General features: G+C 46.1%; 1 protein-coding gene across 1 annotated transcript in view; it reads right to left on the bottom strand.

Moving 5' to 3' along the window:
- Positions 1-23,982, bottom strand: part of LOC144329706 (uncharacterized) — a 210,928-nt gene that overhangs the window by 161,814 nt on the left and 25,132 nt on the right. The window contains exon 3 of the mRNA XM_077938669.1: positions 19,646-19,680. Coding sequence (XP_077794795.1) covers positions 19,646-19,680 — 35 coding nt within the window. The remainder of the gene's footprint in view (positions 1-19,645; positions 19,681-23,982) is intronic.

Below are 23,982 nucleotides of genomic sequence, written 5' to 3'. Positions count from 1 at the left end.
AGTGCCTGCTAATTTGAAATCTTTTCCAGATATGGTGAAGGAAATCATTTTTCTTCCTACGCCCATTCTAAGGAAACGTTTCTATTTTTCTGCTATACAATTTGGTAACCTGCAATTTCAGATCCTGGCCTCTTTAAGCAGGACTTGCTGGAGTGCCAACAAAGCAGCGCTCTGAAACCTCAGCATCCTCAGCATCACCCTGGAGGGCAGGTGAAGGATGCTGGGCCTCTACCTCCAAAAGTCACACTGGGGTGGGGAAGATCTGGGGTGAGGCAGGGTTTGCATTTCTAGTCTAGGGCCACACCACCCTAAACACGCCCATCTCATCTAACGCATACCAGAGGGAGAAGCCACGTAGGGCAAGTCACAGAGCAAGCGTCCAGGCACCAGGTCACCAGTTGTCTATTTAAATGCAAACCCGTCAAACAACTTAAGTCAAACACGTTCACCCTCCTAACACATTGGCCAACACAGCTAGTGATAAATATCACTGCTGTTAGACCTTCTGCTCACTGATGACCAGAGCAATGGCCTGAAACATCAAAGCTGAAGGGTGTGTGCCACGGTCAGGGCTCTGAACACCCCCATCCCAGGCCATCTCACACGGGTGCCTTCACTGGCACCGGGGTCTCACAGACCAGCTCCACGCTCACACTTACTGGGACGCAACCACCCTTTCAGCCCTTCATGCATCTGTACCCTATAGCAGTGTTCAAGGGAGGCTAATTTAAGTAAGAAATGTAATACGGACATCTGTGAACTCTTCCTCCATATCCACTGAGTGGCCGTCCAGAAACAGAAATATTAAAAAGAAAAAGATTTAAGAGTCAAACACAGGGCCGGGTGCAGTGGCCCATGCCTGTAATCTCAGCACTTTGGGAGGCCAAGGCGGGTGGATCACATGGGGCCAACAGTTTAAGACCAGCCGACCAACATGGCAAAATCCTGTCTCTACTAAAAATACAAAAATCAGCCAGGCATGGTGGCCCATGCCTGTAATCCCAGCTACTAGGGGGGCTGAGGCAAGAGAATTTCTCGAACTGAAAGGCAGAGGTTGCAGTGAGTGGAGGTTGCAGTGAGCCTAGATCATGACACTGCACTTCAATCTGGATGACAGAGCAAGACTCCGTCTCAAAAAAACAAAAACAGGCCACGCACGGTGGCTCATGCCTGCAATCCCAGCACTTCAGGAGGCCAAGGCGGGTGGATCACAATGTCAGGAGATCGAGACCATCCTGGTTAACACTGTGAAACCTCGTCTCTACTAAAAATACAAAAAATTTAGCAGGGCGTGGTGTGGGCACCTGTAGTCCCAGCTACTCGGGAGGCTGAGGCAGGAGAACGGTGTGAACACGGGAGGTGGAGCTTTCAGTGAGCCTGGATCGCGCCACTGCACTCCAGCCTGAGTGACAGAGAGAGACTCCATCTCAAAAAAAATAACAACAACAACAACAACAACAACAACAAAAACACAGAAACTCGTGGAACAAGCCCTTGCCCCACTCCATGTCAGCTGTGCTATGCCACCCAGGAGCATGCAAAGCTCAAAGAGTCATCCACCTGCCTTGCGTAAACGATGTCAAAACTCGAATCACAGAGACTGAGATTCCCTAGCCCTCGCCATGTGCATGTCACACACAAGCAGGCATGAGGACCCCCGCAATTCACAGGGAATCCCTCTGGCCATCTGATGACCATCCATTCATAAATAAAAAGCATTAATTCCAGCGGGGTTGCAGAGGTGTATACATCAATACTTGTTAGTGTTCACAAATGTTCCACTTGCGGATGGAGTGACGTTACAGAACTGGGAAGAACTTCACAGACATACGAGGGGTGCATTTAAGGAAAAAGTGTAAGGAAAAGGTGAGAAAATGGAATATGCTAACCTCTGTCTTTTCATCACCCTCTAAATCTTATGATTCCAGTTCTGTTCATTCTGCAGTGAAAAATAACAAGTGATTCACACTCAGACACAAGGTGGCTTAGGAAACTATGGCTGTTTTACAAAGATGAAACAATTTCGAAGATCAGGATTCCATGAACGTACTTACTTAAAGAGAGAAGAGACTGGGAGTTACACATCAACTTACCAAGGCTGTCCCGAAGTCCAGGAGCCCCTTAGGAGAACAGAGAATGTGCAGTCTCCACAGACCAATGCAGGTGGCTGGGCCCAAGAGTGGGGACGGGTAGGCTGCAGGAGGCTTGAAGAGGGAGCTGTACCACCAGCCTCTCGCAGAAATTCCTAATTAAACCCTGACAGCAACTCTGTTTAGTGAATTGTCTCCTGGTAACTAAGAAGAGTGAAGCTGTTGAAAGCCTACAGCCAACCCTCTGGATAACAGTTGAGATGTATTTTAGAGAAGGAAATGATCCTGTCACAATCCCAGTCCTGCCCACAGCTGCAAGCACGTCCTGGGAGTGCGGCTTCTTGCTCTGTCAGCACCAGAGCCCACTGTAGTGCCACACGGGTTCTGCCCGACATTCCCACTTCAGGGAGTCTGGGCAGGTGCAGCTGAAACACCCAGGGGGCAACCCCCACACTCACTTCTCAAAATTACATGCAGAGGCAGACAGAATGAAACACGGCCCCCAAACCTCAGACGTACGGTTCAGCAGCACGGCCCACCATAGAGCCACATGGGATTTGCCCGACGCCCCCAATTCACAGAGTCTGGGCAGGTCCAGCTGAAACAGCACCTGGGGGGCAACCTCCAACCCTACTTCTCAAAAGTACATGCAGAGGCAGACAGAATAAAACACGGCCCTCGAGCCCCAGACATAAAGTTTGGCACGGGCATCTGTGAAACAAGAACAAAAGTCGCATGGGAAAGTGAGCACAAAAATGAAAAAAATAACAGAATTACAGTGAAGATGGATGAGATGGGGAGGATTGCGAGGAAGTTGAGAAAGGGACTGAGGACCTGAAGGGGCACATAAGGGCTGGACATTCCCGACAAGGTAACAAACACACCTCTGGATGAGGTTGGACATCATCTTCATTATGGAAATAAAGGGGAAAAGCCTGAAAACATCAGTTTCCTACCAAGAAGCAAAAATCAAACTGGCTTCAGATTTCTCCTCTACAACACTGGGTGCCAAAAGATGAGGATGTGGCATCCGTGGGGTCTTGAGGGAGAGCTGGCACAAACGTCCCAGAGCTGCCGTCTCCAGAAGCAGCTGAAACAGCCTCAGATCCAGCAAACTCTTGTCTTGAAAAATCTATCAGAGTACACCCCCTTATCAAAGGGACGCGTGGCTGCAGGGGTTGTGGTGTAAGGCAATTTAGAAATCTTACTCCGTGCAGACCCTAAACTTGAGAGGCTGCTGGTCACACCCTGGGAGGACCTCAGCCAGCGGGAAGCCCTGTGCCTCCTCTCTGCTCCATCTCTAATGCCAAGAAACATTTTATGCATAATATTACGTTATTTCCAATTTGTTAAATTGTATCTATTAAGTCCATAAAGAGACCAAGAAAATGTATAAAAACATTGATGACTTCACGGTGGTATTATAATTAATTTTTAAACAAAACATGTTGTCTAAATTTTCCAGACTGAAAAAATACTCTTTTTAGCAAGAAAGGTGCTTTTAAAGTCACCATAAACAATTATATATCCATCCTACGAACGTGGTCTTAAAACAAAAAGTGAAGACCAAAAACAGCAGAAGGAAGTGCATGAATTTGTTGATAACGTTTATCTCTGAATGGGGGCGCTGTTTTGCCTTCCATTTCCCTATGCTTGAAGTGTCACCTCTGTAATGTAATAATAGAGCAAACACCATAGTTGAGGAAACACTGCTGCCCACTAGGACATAAACCAAGTCTCCTCCAAAATGCTGCGACCCCAACCTCTGATTTTATCTTTTAAATCAGCTAGGTTTTCTCCCCTAAAAAGAAGCATATTGTATCATTACTCTTTAAAGTTAGGTGACTTAACAGGCATACAGACTTAAACACCTTCTGGAAAGGTGATGTGTCAAGTTTAACTAAGATTTGTTTTGTTCTGAAAAGAGCAGGGGCACGTTCCCAGGTGAGGGGACTCCAGGAAACACTGGCTGTGTCCGATGGGCCCTCACCTGGAGAAACAAGCGCTCGACGCCTCCACCCTCCACCCGGACTCAGCAGGAAAGGGATGCAGAGCTGAAGACAGACTCATCTATAAAAACCCCAACGGCTGTTTCCAGGAGCTACTCACTGTCCCGTGCCGCTGCACCCTGCCCCCCTGTGCAGGTACCGGCTCTCCACGCCTCCTTCCACTCCACGCCAACCTGCACCACCCAACTCCCCACCGTCTCTTACTGACCACCGGCCTCAATTCCCGCATAGCCTGGAAACTGCAAAGCTGCCTGGCAGCAAGAGGGAACGGGCAGCGAACGCACCAGCCAGGTGGCACCTGCTTCCACCAGACTGCAGGGTCACAGCCCCTGCCTCATGGAGCCGTTGTTATGCACAACTACACTGGGAAATCAATGCAGCTTTAGCTTTACTTTGGTGCTAAATTAACTTTATAACACTTGGTTATAACATACATTAATTTTTACAGCAATTACTAAAATAACAACTCATAATGCATTCATTTACCATATTCAGAAAAGCAACTGAAAAACCAAACACACAGCAGAATTTTATAGGACTGTAGTAGTTTTTGTTAGGTTGTCAAATTATTTTAAGCTCAAAATTAAAGTAATTAAATCTGTGACTCTCAACTGGGGGAGGTGGGCACACACAGAGAGGGGAAGTTAAAATCCTTTTTTTCTTCCAAACCTCACACAGACCCACTCGGCTGGTCATTCCCATTGCTGGAATTATGTCCTGTTCCTTAGGTTAAAAACAACTGCCTTCATGCCTATTAAAAATAATGTTTCTTCCTTTCCTGAGTGATTGTGAAATGAGCCATGGTGGCAAGGTAGGCACGAACCGAGGGAAACTGAGTCCATGCCCACATTTGATGGTGGGCAAGAACAGAAGGAAATTGGGTCCATACCCATATTTGATGGTGGGTGAGAACAGAAGGTAACTAGGTCCACATCTATATTTGATGGTGGGCAAGAACAGAGGGAAACTGAATCCGTGTCCACATTTGATGGTGGGCAAGAACAGAGGGAAAGTGTGTCCAAGTCCACATTTGATGGTTAGCAAGAGCAGGGGGAAGCTGGGTCCACGTCCACATTTGATGGTGGGAAAGAACGGGGGAAACTGGGTCCACGTCCACGTTTGATGATGGGCGAGAACACGGGGAAACTGGGTCAAAGTCCACATTTGATGATGGGCGAGACCAGGGGGAAACTGAGTCCACGTCCACATTTGATGGTGGGAGAGAACAGGGGAAAACTCGGTCCACGTCCACATTTGATGGTGGCTTTTAATGCACTGCAGCCTGTGTCCCCTTGACCTTCACGAATTTTCAGGTAGTAAGAAAGCAATTTTTCTTACTGGAAAGGAGAAAACTAAGTGGCTGCAAAGTAATATAATTTCCTTAAAGCAAAACAACAGAGAACCAACTTTGACTTTTTCCACATTACCCAGTAATTCTAAGACTAAGGGTTTTGTCATGTTACAGCAAATGCCGTTCATTAGGGGGAAATTGGAAGTCAGAACAGTGTGTGCCATTCAAATTCTCAATGAATAATTAACTCAAATGGGTTCAGAGTGCTACAAAATGAAATTAATTTGTTTTTAGTTTAACCCCAAATCCCCAATCCCTTGCCAAATGATCCGCTATGTATCCTACATAAAGGACAGGGTCTTTCTGGCAGAAAACCATTAAAAGTTTTTATTTGCAGTAAGAGAAGCATGCCTTCTTATCAAACAGGTGCATGGCCCCCTTGCGGGGGGGTCACCCATCGCCTGCATCCCCGTGTGTCACGGTGTTGCCGCACACCATTAACGCATCAAAATGGAAAAGGAAATGTAAGCAGTGTTTGCTGTCCAAAGTTCACGTCAACAACTCCTTATTATGAAGGCACTTCTGAGCCTTTCCTCCTGCATCTGGGAGCTGCCAGCAACCCAGTTCCAGGAGAGAAAATAGCTCGACACCTCCTGCAGCCCATGGAGTCCTCTTGTTGGGACAAGGTCCCCCCAGGAGAGAGGAGCCCCCAGCAGGGTCAACACTGGAGGTCCTGGGGGTGGGTGGTGCTGGGGAGGCCATGCAGGGAGGGCTGTTCCCTGTTCCCTTCCCCTCAGGAGACAGCTGGCCCAAGGTGACACAGGACCGGATGGGATTTCAGGGTCAGGGACCACGGAGCCCGGGGCTGTGGACCACACCAGCCCAAAGCCACTGCATGCCCCAGACCGGGGCTGTGGACCACAGCAGCCCACGGCCACTGTATGCCCCAGACCAACACGAGAAGAGTGCAGACCAACAACATCTTCGTCTACGGTAGGTGTCACGGTTATCGTTCCTAAGAGAGTCCACGGCCACTTCTACCAGGTGCCCTCCACTCTTCCCCTGCCCCAGCTGGTCCCCCTGTGACAGCCGTGTCTCTGAGAACGGGGTGTGGAGCCAGGGGGAAAACACAAAATAAACCACCTGCTACTAGAAACAGCCTCGCTGTCCTCAGGGAGCCGGTCCCGGGGCCAGCCTCGCTGTCCTCAAGGAGTCGATCCCGGGGCCAGCCTCGCTGGACTCAGGGAGTCGGTTCCAGGACCCCATGGACACCAAATCCAGGCACATTCAAGCCCCACAGGTGGACCTGCCGAACCTGCGTGTACAAAGAGTCGGCCCTCCGACACGCGTTTCACATGGCAGGAACACTGTATTTTCTGCGTGTACAAATAATCAGCCCTCCGACATGTGTTTCACGTGGCAGAACACTGTATTTTCTCCCTGAGTTTGGTTGAAAAAATCCACCTATAAATTGACCCGCAAAGCTCAAGCTTGTGTTGGACAAGAGTCAACTGTACGCAATTGACACTGATTCCTACCAACAATATCCAAATCTTACCATGACCAGCACGATAAAGAGAATGAGCAAAATTTAAAAACTAAAGCAGAGTTTTTTCCTGCTAGTTGGGGCACTGCGTATCCCCTGTGGGAAAGACCACACTGGCTGCTGACCAAACTCCATCGGCCTCTTCCTCCGTCCTGAGGGCATCTTCCTCCATCCTGACAGCAGCCTGGGCTTACCTCAGTCCCAGGGCGGGGGAGGAGGACGCACTGTGCACCCTCCCGGCTCTCCTCCGCCCCTTCCCTCAGGCTGGCCCAAGAGCAGCCTGGACAGTCAGGTGCTGGGGACACCGAGCTGCCCCTCCTCGGCCCACAACCTCAGGCCACCTGTCTCATTTGTGACTGAGAAACAGAGCTGCAGCTGCAGGCGGGAGGCGGGACACGCTGGGATCTACCCATGGCCAGGCCGAGCTGCTCTGATCACTCAAGCTTCACTTTCATCACTTGCTCTACCAAATAAACTAGAATAAAATATGCCACGTCCTCCTTTGCACACACTCCCAAGCCTCCCATCCCACTTCCCGGCGCTGACCCCATAAGAACACTTTCTGTGCCTTTCCAGGTATTTTCTATCCTCCTCAAGCACAGAACCACATTCAGAGTGAATTTTTTTTTTTTTTTTACAGAAATGGCACCAGGGCAGATGATGTTTTTTTGTACCATTTCTTTGGTTTCTTGGGCATTTTCCGCACCAGGACAGATGGGCTCTGCTCTCCTTCCTCCCCACCGAAGGCTGCCTCACAGCAGCCACACACAGAGCCGTAAGCCCTCGCAAGACCTCGGTGTCTCGGGGTGCCCCACGTCCCCAAAGACCAAGGGGTCACAGATCCACACTGTCCAACAACACTTCAGACATAGCCTCGAGCCTGGGAACCCTGCTGGCCAGCCCAGGCCAGCAACAGAATAGAGGTGTGAGAGGTAACATTTGCACTTCTTAAAAAAAAAAAAAAAAAAGGCAGATATTCAGTGCCACATTTAAAATGATCATGGCGGCCAGGCACAGTGGCTCATGTGTGTAATGTAAGCACTTTGGGAGGCCAAGGTTGGCAGATCCCTTGAGGTCAGGAGTTCAAGACCAGCCTGGCCAACACGGTGAGACCCCTGTCTCTACTAAAAATACAAAAATTAGCTGGGCATGGTGACAGGCACATGTAATCCCAGCTACTTGGGAGGCTGAGACACAAGATTCTCTTGAACCCTGGAAGCAGAGGTTACAGTGAGCTGAGATTATGCCACTGCAATCCAGCCTGGGTGACAGAGCAAGACTCTGTCTCAAAAATAAAAATAATAAATAATAACAAAAGAAAAAATATATATGCATTCCTAGTCCCTTGGAGCTGCAGCAACAAAGCTGGTGATATATTTTGGGTGTCTCTAATCAATGTTTTCCATGAGCTACACTGCAAGTCTCAACCTTGACCCTGCTACAGTAATCATCTATTACAAATTAAAACAAGAGCCATAACTCTGTCTCCTACTAAAATATTCTAACTGAGACATGTTAACAGAATACATTTCTTTGGGTGAGAAAGTATCCACCAGGGTGGGGAACAGACGGCCCACCGATTGTGCTGTGGCCCTAACCACCAAAGACCATGAATCATCCACAGCAAGGCTGGTGACTCAAAAAGAACACTAAATTGCTCTTTGACATCAATTCTTAAACCTTGAGAAACCAAAGTTCTCTTTGTAACAGACTTGAAAAAGGATGAAGTCAGAAGTAGCTCAGCAGAGATGCACCAACTCTTACCTGGGAGAGACACTCCTTGCTACTCACGTCTGGATTAACGGATGTGCTAAAAGCATCTCTTCCAACAGAGACACAGACTGCAAACAGGAATGCCATGAACACCTTCCCCAGATAACCCAGTCCTCACCCATCCACCCCTCAGGAGGTCCCCAGACAAGTCCAATAAGGAAATCACCCCACAGCAGATTCAAGTGCAGGCAGTGAGGGTAGTGGCGTCAGGGAATTCCGCCGTAAACCTTGGCAGCACGCAGGGAGGTGTACCCAGCTGGACAGGTGAAGTCAGAAGTGCAGGATGATCTGGCCATTCCAAATAAGCAGGGCATAACAATTTTGTTAAAATGAAACCCAGCCTTTGAAAAGGCCTGGACTTCCCACAATGTGTGGTATTTATAGTGTGGACGGCACTGTAGAGAAGTTATCAGAGGGTTCACGACGGCAAGATCCACGGAGGCTCTGCCATGTGCCAGGCATGAGACAACAATTCACACAAAACACCTCATTTCACCCTACACAGAGTCCACAGACTGCTCCACAGTCTCCCAGGTAAGAGTTGGTGCATCTCTGCTGAGCTACTTCTGACTTCATCCTTTCTCAACTGCTTCATGTTTCACCCTACACAGAGTCCACAGACTGCTCCACATTTCACCCTACACAGAGTCCACAGACTGCCCCACATTTCACCCTACACAGAGTACAGAGACTGCTTCACAGAATACTACCAAAGGGGACCATCAAATGATCCCCAAGAAGTAATGAGCGCCTTAAAAGTAAGAAAGCCAACCTCCTCCCCCTCTATTAACTTCCTCTCCTCATTTCCGCAGAACCAAAGAAATACGAAGGGCCAGTGACGCCCCACTGAAGAACGCTCTCCTGGTGGTTGCACTCTGTACATAGGGAGCACAACCCTGCTCCGTGCTGCATGAGGCTACTATTCTATACTACACTAGTACGATCTGTTTGTTCTATTCTATACTATTCCATTCTCTATGATAGAATACTACAGCTTCACTCCATACTATAAAATGCTGTACTATCTGTTCTATTCTATTCTATTTTCTTCTATACAGAAAGGAGTTAGCCAGCTTGCTTTAGGCAGACAGTAAGGGAAGGGTCCCAGAGAGCCTCCAGCCCATGTTTTGTGCAGATAGGGGGACTTGCACGGGGGGCTCGCCTAAACATGCTCACAGCAGACTAAAGGTCCCCATGCACACGAGGGAATAGGGTGGAACCACCAGATATTTGCTCCTTAGACAGCGAGACCAGCCCCATCAGCTTCTATATAAAAGCCCTTGTAGTCAACTGGGAAGGGGGCGACCAGCAATCTGCTCTCAGGACCCCTCTTTTCGCTGAGAGCTTAACTTTTAGCTTAACGAGTTCCACTGCACTCACTCTTCTATGTCCCCGTGCCTGTTCTTCCTGGTCATGAGACAAGAACCTGGACCCAGCTGAGCTAAAGAGCAAAACTCCTGCATCAGTGCTACAGAACACTATCCTCTCTGTTCTGTGCCATGCGACTCTACTATTCCACACCACACTACGTAATATTAATACTATGCTGTGTGTTCTAATCTAGATTGTATTATGCTATGCAATACTGCGTCATTAGTTCAACTGAATACTCTACAATACTATCCCACTTGTTCTATTCTAGACCATGTAATACTATTTGTCCTATTGTATACTATACTACATAATGTTACACTGTTTCTTCTATTCTATGCTACCCTATATAACATTATGCTATTTGTTCTATTCTGCGCTACTCTATATAATTATATTCTGTTTGTTCCATTCTATACAATACCTTGCATCATTTTACCATGTTCTACGATACAAGAGTAGAGTCAGTTATACTTTCATAATCTTTTCCAAGCTCTTACCCAGTAAGAAATGTGATGTTTTACTATGTCTCACATAAATGCACATTTCATGATAATCAATGCCATTTCCTATGGTTGTAGAATTCTGTCTCTATGATTCTACTGATACGGCTTCTTTGGGCTTTTCTTTAAGTCCTTTGCAGTGTCTGGTTTCCTAGTGAAAAGATGACTAAGGTCCCGATAAGATCCTACAAAACCAGCATTCACACAGGCTCACCTGTGTGCACTCTGCTGGACTCCATGTTGAAGGAGTGACAGGAAGACAGACGGCTGTCGGTGGATGGAAGGCAACAAGCACAGAGTAGATTCCAGAACTGAGACATGTACCAAGGCTCTGGCACAGCTGAGGGTCGATCCCAATTCTAGCCTCTCACAGAAAGGCAGAGGGGACTTAGCACAAAGAGCACGGAACTTTGCTTTAATAAAGCAAATGCTTACCATCCACTGTGAGGAGCTCAAGGAGAAATGGCAGTAGGCTCTACTAATGATACTGCTTTAAAAAATGGAAGGGAGAGGGTACATTTTCACATGGGCCATGTGGAAAGTTGGCTGGACCTGCCGCTGGACCTGACACTGGACCTGCTGCTGGACCTGCCCCTGGACCTGTCGCTGGACCTGCCGCTGGACCTGTTCCTGGACCTGATGCTGGACCTGCCGCTGGACCTGACGCTGGACCTGCCCCTGGACCTGCCACTCGGTCTGCTACTGGACTGCTAACAAATGCTGCAGATTTTTATGTAGAAAAAAGTACAATGCGTCTGAGAGCAGCTGTCCCAGCTCTGGATGAAGCCGGCAGAAAAAGGAAGCAGCAGAGACGCTGGTATCATTCAGTGGGCAGAGTCAATGACCCTCCTCTAAGTCCAGCAAAGCTCAACCTGCATGTCTGCAACTAGAAATACCAATCATAAGCCAGACCTCCTGGCAAATACCATTGACCTGCTGTAATTCTGTGTGGTGTATTATGTCCCATGTACAGGAAATCATTCACAAAGCCTTTAACCAGGAAGTACTAACATGACTTTTAATGCAATATAACAGCTTTGCACCCATTTAACATATATTTAACCCCAGTGGTATATTTAAATATATATTTTATAGAACATCAGGCATGTTTACCTAATGGCTCGAACTTTCACAATGTCTCTCTCCCTGAGAGGACAGCGGAGGATCCCATGCACTGTCTCCAGGAACATGCCCCTCCCAGAGAGGATTCACAAATCAAATGTGCACATGCATGCATGCACAGACACATAGCACACACACACACACACACACATGGACACGCACACCTATATGCAATACATACATTCACACATGCACACACGTTCACATAATCACATAATACCACCACATAACAGATGCGTACACATACACACAACACTCAAACACACGCACACAACATACAACACTCAAACACACACGCACAAGCATACACACAACACTCAAATACACATGCATATACATACACATTCTGACACACATACATACGTAAGTGCGTAGACATAACATGCACAAATATACATATATAACTATATACACATGAGCATCCATGCATGCCTACTTGCACATATGTGCAGTCGTGCCTAAACATGTAACACATGCACACACATACATGCAACACAAATACACATGCACACATATACACATGCGTGCACATGTACATTACACACAAAGGCACACATACATGCACAACACATATACATGCAATACACACTTTCATACACATAAATGCAAACACACATACATATATACATCCCTCAAAGACCGCATTATTCAATTCTAAACAAAGTGGTTTATCCCCCAAATGTACCTTCCCGTAATTAATAAGCTCTACTGCACATTTCTTGTTTCAAATAATGAGGTCTCACACACAGCACACACACATTTATACTCCAATACGTGTGAACACATAAATAGAAATAGGCACACGTGCACGAAGACCCTCTTCTGTAAAGGTATTCTCAAACTTGAACTGAACGAATTCTGCTAATTATAGTCAGAGTCAGCAAAGATATATATTTGACCTCGGAATGAATATACTCGTTCTTTTTGTTACCCCTGGCAACAGCAAGAATGTAAAACAGTTGTGCGATATCATGTCACTTATTCAATCCCACTTCCTGGGATCTGACCCACTTGGAATAGCGTTTCTGTCTGAGTGATTTCCTTCTGACTAAAATCATGAGACAATTCCTTCTCTTCCTGCTTTCTCTTTCCCAGGCCTTTTCACTGCCCTTTCATCATCTCAGAAATAAATCATACTTGTCAAAATGGAACGCAAAGAAACAGCCTTAGGAGAGAATCCCACAATGGAATGGACCCAAGAGAGGAAAAAATATTCTTTTTGAAAATGTACAAAAGGAAAAGTCAAGAGGCCTGGGTTCCCTCTCATGACAGAAACAGACGTCAGCATAGCAGGTCGCTCAGCACAGTTCAGCTCTGTGTATGAAACAGAGATTCTAGTCCTTGTCCCTGTTTCAAGCTCTGTGTATGAAATAGATTATAGCCCTTGTCCCTGTTTCATGATGTTGCAGTGAAGGTAACAAAACAGACAAAGGGCACAGGCTGCAGAAAAGGATTTTAAAAGGATGACTTTTAAAATGTGAGCCTGCTTTTCAAGGGCACAATGAGGACATTTTCAAGTATATTAAAGCTGATTTATAAGAGATGGGTATAAAGACTCTACAAGGTCGTTAGACTTTAGACTTACAAAGAAAACAAATCACATTATCCTAGCATCACCAGTCAGGTGTTCCACAAATACTAAGAATAGCCACTGCAACGGGGTCCACTATGAGGGGTCAAAACATAACCCATGAAGCATGGCCGAGAGCTCCTATAACCTGATTTCTAGGAATCTAATTTTAAACATCCTCACAGCTAGCACATCACAAAAATACAGAGCTCCAAATGCTGTAACACAAGTGCTAACAACACCTAGCCAAAAATATACGAGGCATTTCAGGCAAAAATCCCAGAATCAGAAGAACACAAGTTTTCTAAGTTCTTCAAAAGCTGGTGCTGGTTGAGGCTCTTCTGCAGACTTCAACAAAAGACACGCTAGAATTAGCCATTGACGGTAACCCTGAGTCAACACGCACAGTGTTCAGAAAAGCACAAGGCCTGCTCCGGCTTGAGACCCCTGGAAACTTTCTCTGGACCGCACCGAGTGGACGACTTTGAGAACTCAAAATAACTAACAACCAGTCCATGAACAGAGAAAGAAGACTGCAGCCTCCCTGGGGACCTGGCTCCATGCCTGCCACCTTTCTTCCGGATACCTTTGCCCTTCCTGGCTCCCTCCTCCACCTGGAGATGCTCTGGGTTCAGGCCCCTCTCCAGTTGTGTCTCGGTCCACAGCTGGCTACCTGTGTGAAGCACCAGGCCTTGAAGGACCATCTCCACCTGCTTCCTGCACTTCCCACCCACTTCCACCATGACACCCAGGCTCTGGCTGCTCTCAGGGATCAGGGCCGCCAGGCTCCCCTCACAGGCTCCAACTGGAGTCCTGCCCCCTGGTTTTCAGCAACACTTGGGACTTTCTCCTGGAAACTCTCGGCTCTGGGCTTTAGTGAACTGCGCCATCCAGCTCTTCTCTGGACTCTAAGCAGGGCCTTCTCTGGGTCTTCCAACCCTTCCTCCATTTCCAAATGTGGGCTTTCCTTTGGCCTCCTCTCTCCAGACATGCACGCCTCACACTCTGGCTACTTGACCTGCACTTCTACCTAAGAGGCTCCCAAATGCTCCCTGCTCCAGATTTTCCCCAAGCCTCCTCCTGTATTTCCAAACTTGCAGCTTGCAGTGGTGTCTCTAAGTATCTCTGAGTCAGGTCCACACTTGCTTCTCCTGATTTCCGGCAAAGCGCAACGGCGACCTCGGGGTGCAGACTCGCAGCTTCATCCGCCTTCCTGTACTCCCTCTTCCCCTCCTGACCCAGGCACCGAATTGCTCAGCTCACTGGCTGCCTTCTCTCCTCCTCCGGCCACGGCGAGTGCCCTGCATGAGCCTGCCCTGTCACCCCCCGGCTCCACGGCATGCCGCACATCAGAGACACGATTCTCTCCGAAACCCTCAGTGGTTCCCTAGTATCCCACAGGTAAGGACTTCCACATTCTGGCCCCAATCTAACTTTCTGGCCTCAGATATGCACATGCATATTTTATCTATGCAAAGAGAGTACAGGTCTCACACCCGCTCTCATTCCTGGGCTCCTAGTTCCTCTTAAAGGTGCTGTATGAGGTACCTATGCACTTTCCAAACACTAACTGAATATGCGCTTGGAGAACACTTACTTGATAATTTTGTGGCATTGTCGGATAACATGGACAAAGTGAGAACTACGCAGGCGTGTGGATGCTGCCTTGCCCAGACCTCACTTACCCAGACACTCCCAGATGCTCAAGGTGACCAGCCCTATGGGCGCACAGGCAGGCGCAGGCTGCACCCCCACAGCTGGGCCCCGCGAGCTGAACTATAATTACGAAGCAGTTGTTTGCTCCTAAATCTGTTTATGCTGGTGCATTTGTTACACATTACTGAAACCAATAAAGTATGACTCCAAAGAGAGAATAATTGTATGAAAACTAAGTTGGATGCCTTTCAAAGACTTAATATAGGGGAATTTTTTTTTTCATTTTAATCTTTTTAAAATTGCTATCATATTAGGTATGGGCAAAAAATATATACAATGTTTGAGGAAATAATTTTTAACGGTTTCATATCTAACATACCTTGCTTCTCTTGTGTTGCCTATTCTCTTCTAGAAGAATAAAAACTGTGGCAGGCCTGCGATGGCTGTGGTTGAGGAAAGAGGCCACAGCCACAGCCAGCAGAACCATGCTCAGCAGCAGCCTAGCCCCGCGTGGAAGAGGCGTGAACACCCTCGGGAGAGGTGGATGTGCACTAACGGTTCCCAGCTCTGACCTCTTTATCTGAATGCGGTGATTGGTTTTATCTGAATGTCAGACAAAAGGGTGTCTACGTCCAGGAAAGACTCTAAACACTCTGGACGCTGCTGCGGCAGATGGTGACCGTGACCCAGTGATACCACTCTCCAGTGGGCAGCCAACCCAGTCTCCTAATCGTAAAGGACATTCATAGCAACACTACGAAAAAGAAACACTACTGTTCTGACCCAGAAAAGTGAAATGTAAAACATAAAATACACAGGTTCTAACTAAGAGGCAGACAGACCGGGCACGGTGGCTCACGCCTGTAATCCCAACCCCTTGGAAGGCCAAGGCGGGTGGATCACTTGAGGTCACGAGTTTGAGACCAGCCTGGTCAACATGGTGAAACCCCATCTCTACTAAAAATGCAAAAATTACCCGGATGTGGTGGCGGGCACCTGTAATCCCAGCTACTTAGGAGGCTGAAGCAGGAGAATTGCTTGAACCTGGGAGGTGGAGGTTGCAGTGAGCTGAGATCACGCCACTGCACTCTAGCCTGGGCAACTCCTTCTCAAATAAAATAAAATAAAATAAAATAAAATAAAATAAAATAAAAGGCAGAGAAACAAAGGAGATTTCCTCTGATCTTAAAAACAGAAGTATTTGTTTCACAGCGTGGATAATTGAAGATCTGCATAGAAATCACCTAGGGTCCCGCCCTCCCTCACAACAGACTGGGATAGAGGGAAGGAGGGCAGGAGGTGGGCCCCTTGTCCACGAGAGCCTCCTCCCACCCCATCCCCTTCCTCAGGAGGGCGGCCTGCCCAGTGCAGGCTCCCTTCTCCCCAGGTAAGACCCTGGCGTCTCTACAGGAACACCCACCTCCCTTCCCTGCAATCCACTCCAGCTGCTCACGGCCAGTCAAGGGGGGCACTCTTCAGAGAGGAGCAAACGGTTTGGAGGACAGCCTGAACTCCAACGTACCAGGTGTGGCTTGCCAGGAAGCACAGAGGAAGGATGCAGGTCCCGAGAAGGAGGAGGCGCAGGAGGACGATGAGAGAGAAGAGAGAGAGACAAGAGAGGCAGACTGCCCAGCCGGGGGCTGAGCACAGGATCTGGCTGAGGCCCCCTGGGGAGGGGCAGAGGCAAACAGGCTGCTGCTTCTAGGCTGCTCGGGAAGATACAAGCTTGAAGGGGCTGCAAGGCAGGACTCACTGAGGAGCAGTCATGTGGATGCCACGCCTCTCACATGGCACACACTGACATGCAACTCACATGCAACACAACACAACACGCATGTACAATGTGCTTATACAACACTGACAACACACACTGCACACAAACACACACAACCTATACAACACATACCCAATACATGTGACTCACAACACAATGTGCATTTATAACACACTCATACGACACATAACCAATACATGCAACTCACAACACAACATGTGCGTACAACACACTCATACACACATACAGCACACGTAACTTACATACAACACAACACGCACGTACAATGCACTCATACAGCACACACAACACACAACTCACATACAACACGCACATGCAACACACTCATACAACACACAACACTCATACAACACACAACACACGTAACTCACAACACAACATGCACACACAACACTCATACAACATACATACAATACATGCAACTCACAACATACACACACAACACACTCATACAGCTCACGTACAACACATGCAACTCACGTTCAACACAACATGCATGTACAACACACACAACACACGCAACTCAACACAACATTCACGTACAACACACTCATACAACACAACACTCATACAACGTACACACAATACATGCAACTCACAACACAACATACACGTACAATACACTCATACAACACATACAACACATGCAACTCACGCATAACACAGCATGCATGTACAACACACTCATACAACATATAACACATACAACATGCACACAACACACGCAACTCAACACAAATACATGTACAATTCACTCACAACACACAACACTCATACAACACACAACACATGCAACCCATAAACACATGTACAACACACTCATACAACACACAACACTCATACATCACACACAATACATGCAACTCATATACGACATACACATACACACATACAACACACAACACTCATACAACATACAAAGCATGCAACTCACAAATACACGCACAACACACTCATACAACACACAACACTCAAACGTACAATAAGTGCAACTCAACACAATATGCACATACAACACACATACAACCCATGCAACTCACATACAACACAACACACTCATACAACACATTCATACAACACACACTATACAGATTCTAAGTATGAAATAGAAAACAGCACACGCACAGTTTCTAAATTTGATGAAAACTTTTTTCAAGAAAGTCGTCCAACATCCAAACTGGTACCATGTCCTCATTTTCAGCTGCTGTTCAGATTCAAGCATTTTTATCATCTACTCTATGAATTATAATAATACAGCATAAACCCATTTTTCATTTTACACCCACTTTAGTGTGGGGTACTCCAAAACAGGGGCCAGGAGCCTCAGAGTCGTCCCTCGGAACAAAACACAACCGACACTCAGAGGCCAGGAAGGGAACTCGGGTGGTGACACACACTCTCTCATCTGCAGAGCTCTGCTTCAAATACTTTACACGTAACCAGGCTGGAACGGGTTGGTGAGGGTACAGACATGGCAAACTGAGAAGAAACTGGCAGGTGGAGAAAGATCAGTCAAAATCCAAGGAAAAATGCTGAACATTTTCCACAAATAGTTCACACAACAGATGATACTCAGGCTACTGAAAGTTTATTGAGAGGGGTCTTGCTCCAAAGAAAAAGTTCTCTCCCAAAGTTATCAAAGATTCACAGCAGGCACCTGCCCCCAACACACCATCTTCCGAGGGCCTAGGAGTCAAAAAGAAGGTAAGACAGTAGTAAGGGTACAGGGGGAGGAGAGCGGGAGGGGACCGAGAACTCGGAACCAAGAGATGGGCGGACACTGAATGCCTGACTCCAAGGTTATCACCTCAGAAAACAAGTGTGTTTAAGTCCGTAGTAACAGTGTTAGTACTTTCACTGAACCTGCACTCAACACTGGAGAACCTCCCTGTGTTATAAAGACGATCTGAAAAATAACATTAATTCACAATGTAGAGTGATGATTCAGCCACAGAAAATAAAACTGACATAATCCACTACAAGTCACACTATGTCTTTCTTTAAGACTGGTTTATGATGCAGAAAAGAGGCAGTTTGAGATCTAAAATACTTAAACTGGCAAAAACCTTGTTTCCCTGAATTCTCACAACCATGGCCCCAGCTAGAGTAAGACAGAGTGGTTTTCAGAGCTTCCAGAACAGCAGAACAGATCAATCATAAATATGCAAAAGTGATCTGAAAACAGAATTAATTAATATTCCACGTTTTGGCTTAAACTAGTCATGTGATTTCCAATAAGTGGGAAACATTCACACCAATTTTTATAAGAAAGTTCAATGTGAACACATAGTACAGAACATTGCCTTTGTTTTGGAATTTATTTATTTAATATGACAATTTCATTTGTATTTAGTTATTCTTGATGTTGAATGCTCATCTTTATTAATGATGAGCTACCCATTTTCTGACTGAGGAAACAGAAAGTTGTCACTGCCTAACAGCAATACTCAAAACAGCCTGTATGAAAGGAAAAGGTATATCTGTGTGCACACAGATGCATACACATGCATACACGTACCTATACATGTACACACGCGTGTACATATGTGCATACACATACACACATACACATGTGTGCATGAGCACACATGCATGCACACATATGCACATACATGCATACACACGCATATGCACATACACGTACACTCATATACACACGTACACATGCACACACATACATGCATATACACGTGCACATGGACACGTGGACACGCACATACACACGCATACACACATGCACACACATGCATGCGTACATGCATACGTAAGTATCATCTCAGGTACGTGGATTCAAAATTCTGATGCAAACAAGAATAATTACAAAACAAGGTAGGGTGTCAACAAGTGAGAATTGAGATGAAAGTTCTGATATGTTCCAGAGACAATACGGGAGGTCGTCACATCACATAAATATCTTACCCATTTTAAACGTGACAATTCCTGCCAACATCGGCCTGGATTAAGATGATTTCATTGACATAAGGAACAGAAAATATAGTATTTATTCTAATGAGATTCTGTAATCATTACATTATTTTCACAATTATAAGTAATCACTAAATAACTTCCTCCCAAGGGTCTAAAAATAAAAATAAGATAACAAAAGAAAGTCACAGTCCTGACAGCTTTATCATGCAAATCACAACTGTGAAAATCAAGCATGTTTTTGAGACTATGCCCTCCTCAAATATCCTTCATGGAATTTTGTACCAGTAATGGCTGGTAATTAATTGTTATACCAGCTGGAAAGTATATCATTGGGGGTACGTGAAGTAAACATGTAAAGAGAAATGAACACACACACTTGAACCCAGGCCTCATTTCACAACTGTTTCCTACTTTCGATTTGCTTAGTTTACCTCATGAGGTACCTCGAGGAGAGAAAGCAGAGCTGGGATCTGCCCCGAGGCTGCTTCGGGAAGAGCTGGGTGGGCACCAAGACCCTCAGACCGAGGGCTGAGCTGCGTGGCTATGACCCCATCACTGCAGCTCCCCAAGCGTGTGTCCCTGTGTGTCACGCAAACCCCTGCCACACAGGTGACACACGCCACACGCCTGACACAGGCTCAGCACACAGGGAGCGATCAGTAAGTGGTGACTAGAGAGAAGTGACGGCCTTCAGCGTGGATGGAGAAAACAGGCCACAGACTCACAGAGGAAATGCCACAGATCCACAGACGGAGAAAACACCACAGACGCACGGACGGAGGAAACACCACAGACGCATGGAGGGAAGAAAAGTGCCACAGACGCACGGAGGGAGGAAAAGTGCCACAGACGCAGGGACGAAAGAAAGGCCACTGACGCACGGATGGAAGAAACGCCACAGACGCATGGACGGAGAAAACGTGCCACAGAGGCACACACGGAGAAAACAGCCCACAGATGCACGAACAGAGGAAACGCCACAGACGCACGGACGGAGGAAACAGGGCAGAGACGCCCATACACCAGTGTGGAACGTCGGACAGGAATGTCCCGGCCATGCACTGTCCACTCCCCCTAGAGACTTCCCACCCCAGAGCACTCAGGATGGCTGTGGAGCTCCTGCCACGCACCCCAGAGGCGAAGCTGGGGAGCCAGAGATGAGCAGGTTCACGTCCATCAAATGCAGCTGCAATCCCTGTAATAACTGGAGGTCACTATTAAACAGAAGGGCACTTCACTTGGAATAAAAGCACTCTGCATAAAAGAACTAAAGATTGGCTGGAGACAGCTTAGAAACCGTCACCATTATTCTTGTTAGTGACAGCGAAGCTTCAAGAGTGGTCACTTTTCCTGTAGAAATCCCATAGATGTGATTCCTGGAACTCATTTAGAATATTTCTTTCCCAGAAACCACACAACCAAGAACTTAATAGTGCCGTCTCTTGACCAGAAAGATTCAGATTTCTGATGAAACTAAACCCTGTCCAGCCTCCTGATTCTAGAAGATGCTATACAGAAAAGCTAACTCAAAGGGGTCTCATTTCTTTTGTCATCCACGACACATAAAAAAATTTTTTAAATATACAAAAAATGTAGGAATTGTACAGTGAATACCCATGTGTCTACCCCCTGGATCACAGACTAGATTTAAATGTAAAGTTCTAAAGTTTCCTAGCTAAGGAAATGTGCAGTGTAAGCCTCTACCTGGTTAGAACCAAGGGGAATGGAATGAGCTTTCCCCAGCCTTGCTGCTCAGCTGGGAGGGGCTGCCACAGCTCAGCCACCCCACCCCAGAGCACCCGGGATGGCTGTTGAGTTCCTGCCACCCACCCCAGAGGTGAGGCTGGATCCCCATTCGCGGTGTTAAGAATGAGCCAGCCTTTAGAGGCCAGGTGGTCTATACTTGAATAGAAAATGTTCCAGGAAACTAAAGATTCCAATGCGCGCACTGAATTCCTAACCATTTGAAACCCAGGCTCCTCATCTATACACGAAGAACAACGCTCTCTCCTGGGAAAGCATTTCAGAAGGACGAAAAAGGATCCACATGAGAGCAGCTGAAAACTACAAGGCATCATGCAATTATAAGCCTTTTTCTATATCTTTGTTTCAAGTAATGTCAGCATTCTAAATATTGCAGTTCATCCCACATCACCTTTCAGGAGCAAATCATAACGATCAAAACTATCAGCAGAATCACTACCAGCTCAGTCGCCATGTACTTCTTCTTCCTGCATGACAATTCCTGCAGAACGATGGGACCATCCAAGAATGGCTCCCTGCCATCATGTGCCCATTCTCCTTCCCCAGGGGGCTATTCCTGTACTCACGGGGCATGGGAAACCTGTATAACGCCACCAGAAAGTCCTTGTTTGACTTACACACTTCCCAGAAGGGCTGATTTTATCCAGAATCCTAACTGTGTCAAACACTAAACCTAAGAAATCATCAAGAAACCAAGGAAATGTAAGGCCATGTCCTGCCCCGGGTGCATGGCTACTAGGGGAGAAATAGAAAATGAGACATGAAAGGAAACTTTTAAGATATTCAGACCATCACTGGATGATTCCAGGAACCCATTACAGATCATTGCTGTTCCTAATAACAGGAAAGAAATTCTAAAATCCCAACAGGCATGGTGAGTCCCTCACTTGCATGAAGTCAAAATAATAATCCATCACTCTCTTCAAAAGGACAAAAGAAAAACTCTACTTCCTCTTCATATTAATTTGTGTACAAGCGACTTAAGTGAGAAAATCTTAATGTCTGGACTGTGATATCAATAGCAAAATAATCCCAAGATTCCCAATTAAAAGATACAGACGGGCTGAATGAATTTAAAACAAGAAAAACCGACTATATGCTGCCTACAAAAAACTCAGTTCAGCTGCAAAGACACACATAGACTAAATGTGAAGGAATGGAAAAACACATTCCACATTAATGGAAATCAAAAGTAAGCAAGAGTAGCCATATTTATTTCAGATCAATCACAATTTAAGTCAAAAACTGTAAAAAGGAGAAAAAAAGGTAATTATATAATAAAGAGATCAAAATAGCAAAAGGATATAACAATTACGAGTATATGTGCACCCAACAACAAAGCACTCAGATATATAAAGCAAATATTAGTAGATCTAAATAGAGAGAGAGGTCGGGCGCGGTGCCTCACGCCCATAATCCCAGCATTTTGGGAGGGATGTGGAGGCAGGTGGATCACCTGAGGTCAGGAGTTTAAGACCAGCTTGGCCAATATGGTGAAACCCTGTCTCTACTAATACAAAAAATTAGCCCAGCATGGTGGCACATGCCTGTAATCCCAGCTACTTGGGAGGCTGAGGCAGGAGAATCACTTGAACTCAGGAGGTGGAGGTTGCAATGAGTTGAGATTGCACCTCTGCCCTCCAGCCTAGGCAACAAGAGCAAAACTCTGTCTCAAATAAATTTATATATACATATATATGTATAGAGAGAGACAGGGAGACACCAACACAACAATAGTAGGAGCTTCAAAATCCCACTGTCAGTACTGGAGGTCATCTAGACAAAAAATAACAACAAAACATCAAATTTAAAGTCCAGTGTAGACCAAATCGACCTAACAGACATTTACAGAACATTTCATCCAAAAGATACAAAATGCACATTCTTCTCAGCACATGGAACATCCTCTAGAATCCAGCACATGCTAGGCTACAAAAGAATTCTCAATACATTTTTTCTAAAATTGAAATAACATCTAGGATATTCTCAGACTCTAACAGAATAAAGCTATAAATCAACAACAAGGAACAGACACTTCTCAAAAGAAGACATTTATGCAGCCAATAGAGACATGAAAAAATGCTCATAATATAGAATGAGACCACCACTTCTCCTGTTGTCTTTCCCAGCTTTTCCCCATCTCCCCTTTTCCCTAGTTTATAAGACAGGAGAAGGGGGAGAAAACAAAAAGTTAGAAAGAAACAGAAGTAAGATAAATAGCTAGACGACCTTGGCACCACCACCTGGCCCTGGTGGTTAAAATAATAATAATAATATTAACTCCTGACCAAAACTACTAGTGTTATCTGTAAATTCCAGACATTGTTTGAGAAAGCAGTGTAAAACGTTTTGTTCTGTTAGCTGATACATGTAGCCTCCCATCATGTTTTGTCTGAGGCTAGTCCTGCTACAATAATCACTCGCCATCAGAGAAATGCAAATCAAAACCACAATGAGATACCATCTCACACCAGTTAGAATGGTGATCATTAAAAAGTCAGGAAACAATAGGTGCTGGAGAGGATGTGGAGAAATAGGAACACTTTTACACTGTTGGTGGGACT

The sequence above is a fragment of the Macaca mulatta genome, chromosome 7, assembly GCF_049350105.2.
Source record: "Macaca mulatta isolate MMU2019108-1 chromosome 7, T2T-MMU8v2.0, whole genome shotgun sequence".
Taxonomy (NCBI): Eukaryota; Metazoa; Chordata; class Mammalia; order Primates; family Cercopithecidae; genus Macaca; species Macaca mulatta.
The sequence above is the reverse complement of the archived record's forward strand: the minus strand, read 5'-3'. Positions and strand labels throughout refer to the sequence as shown.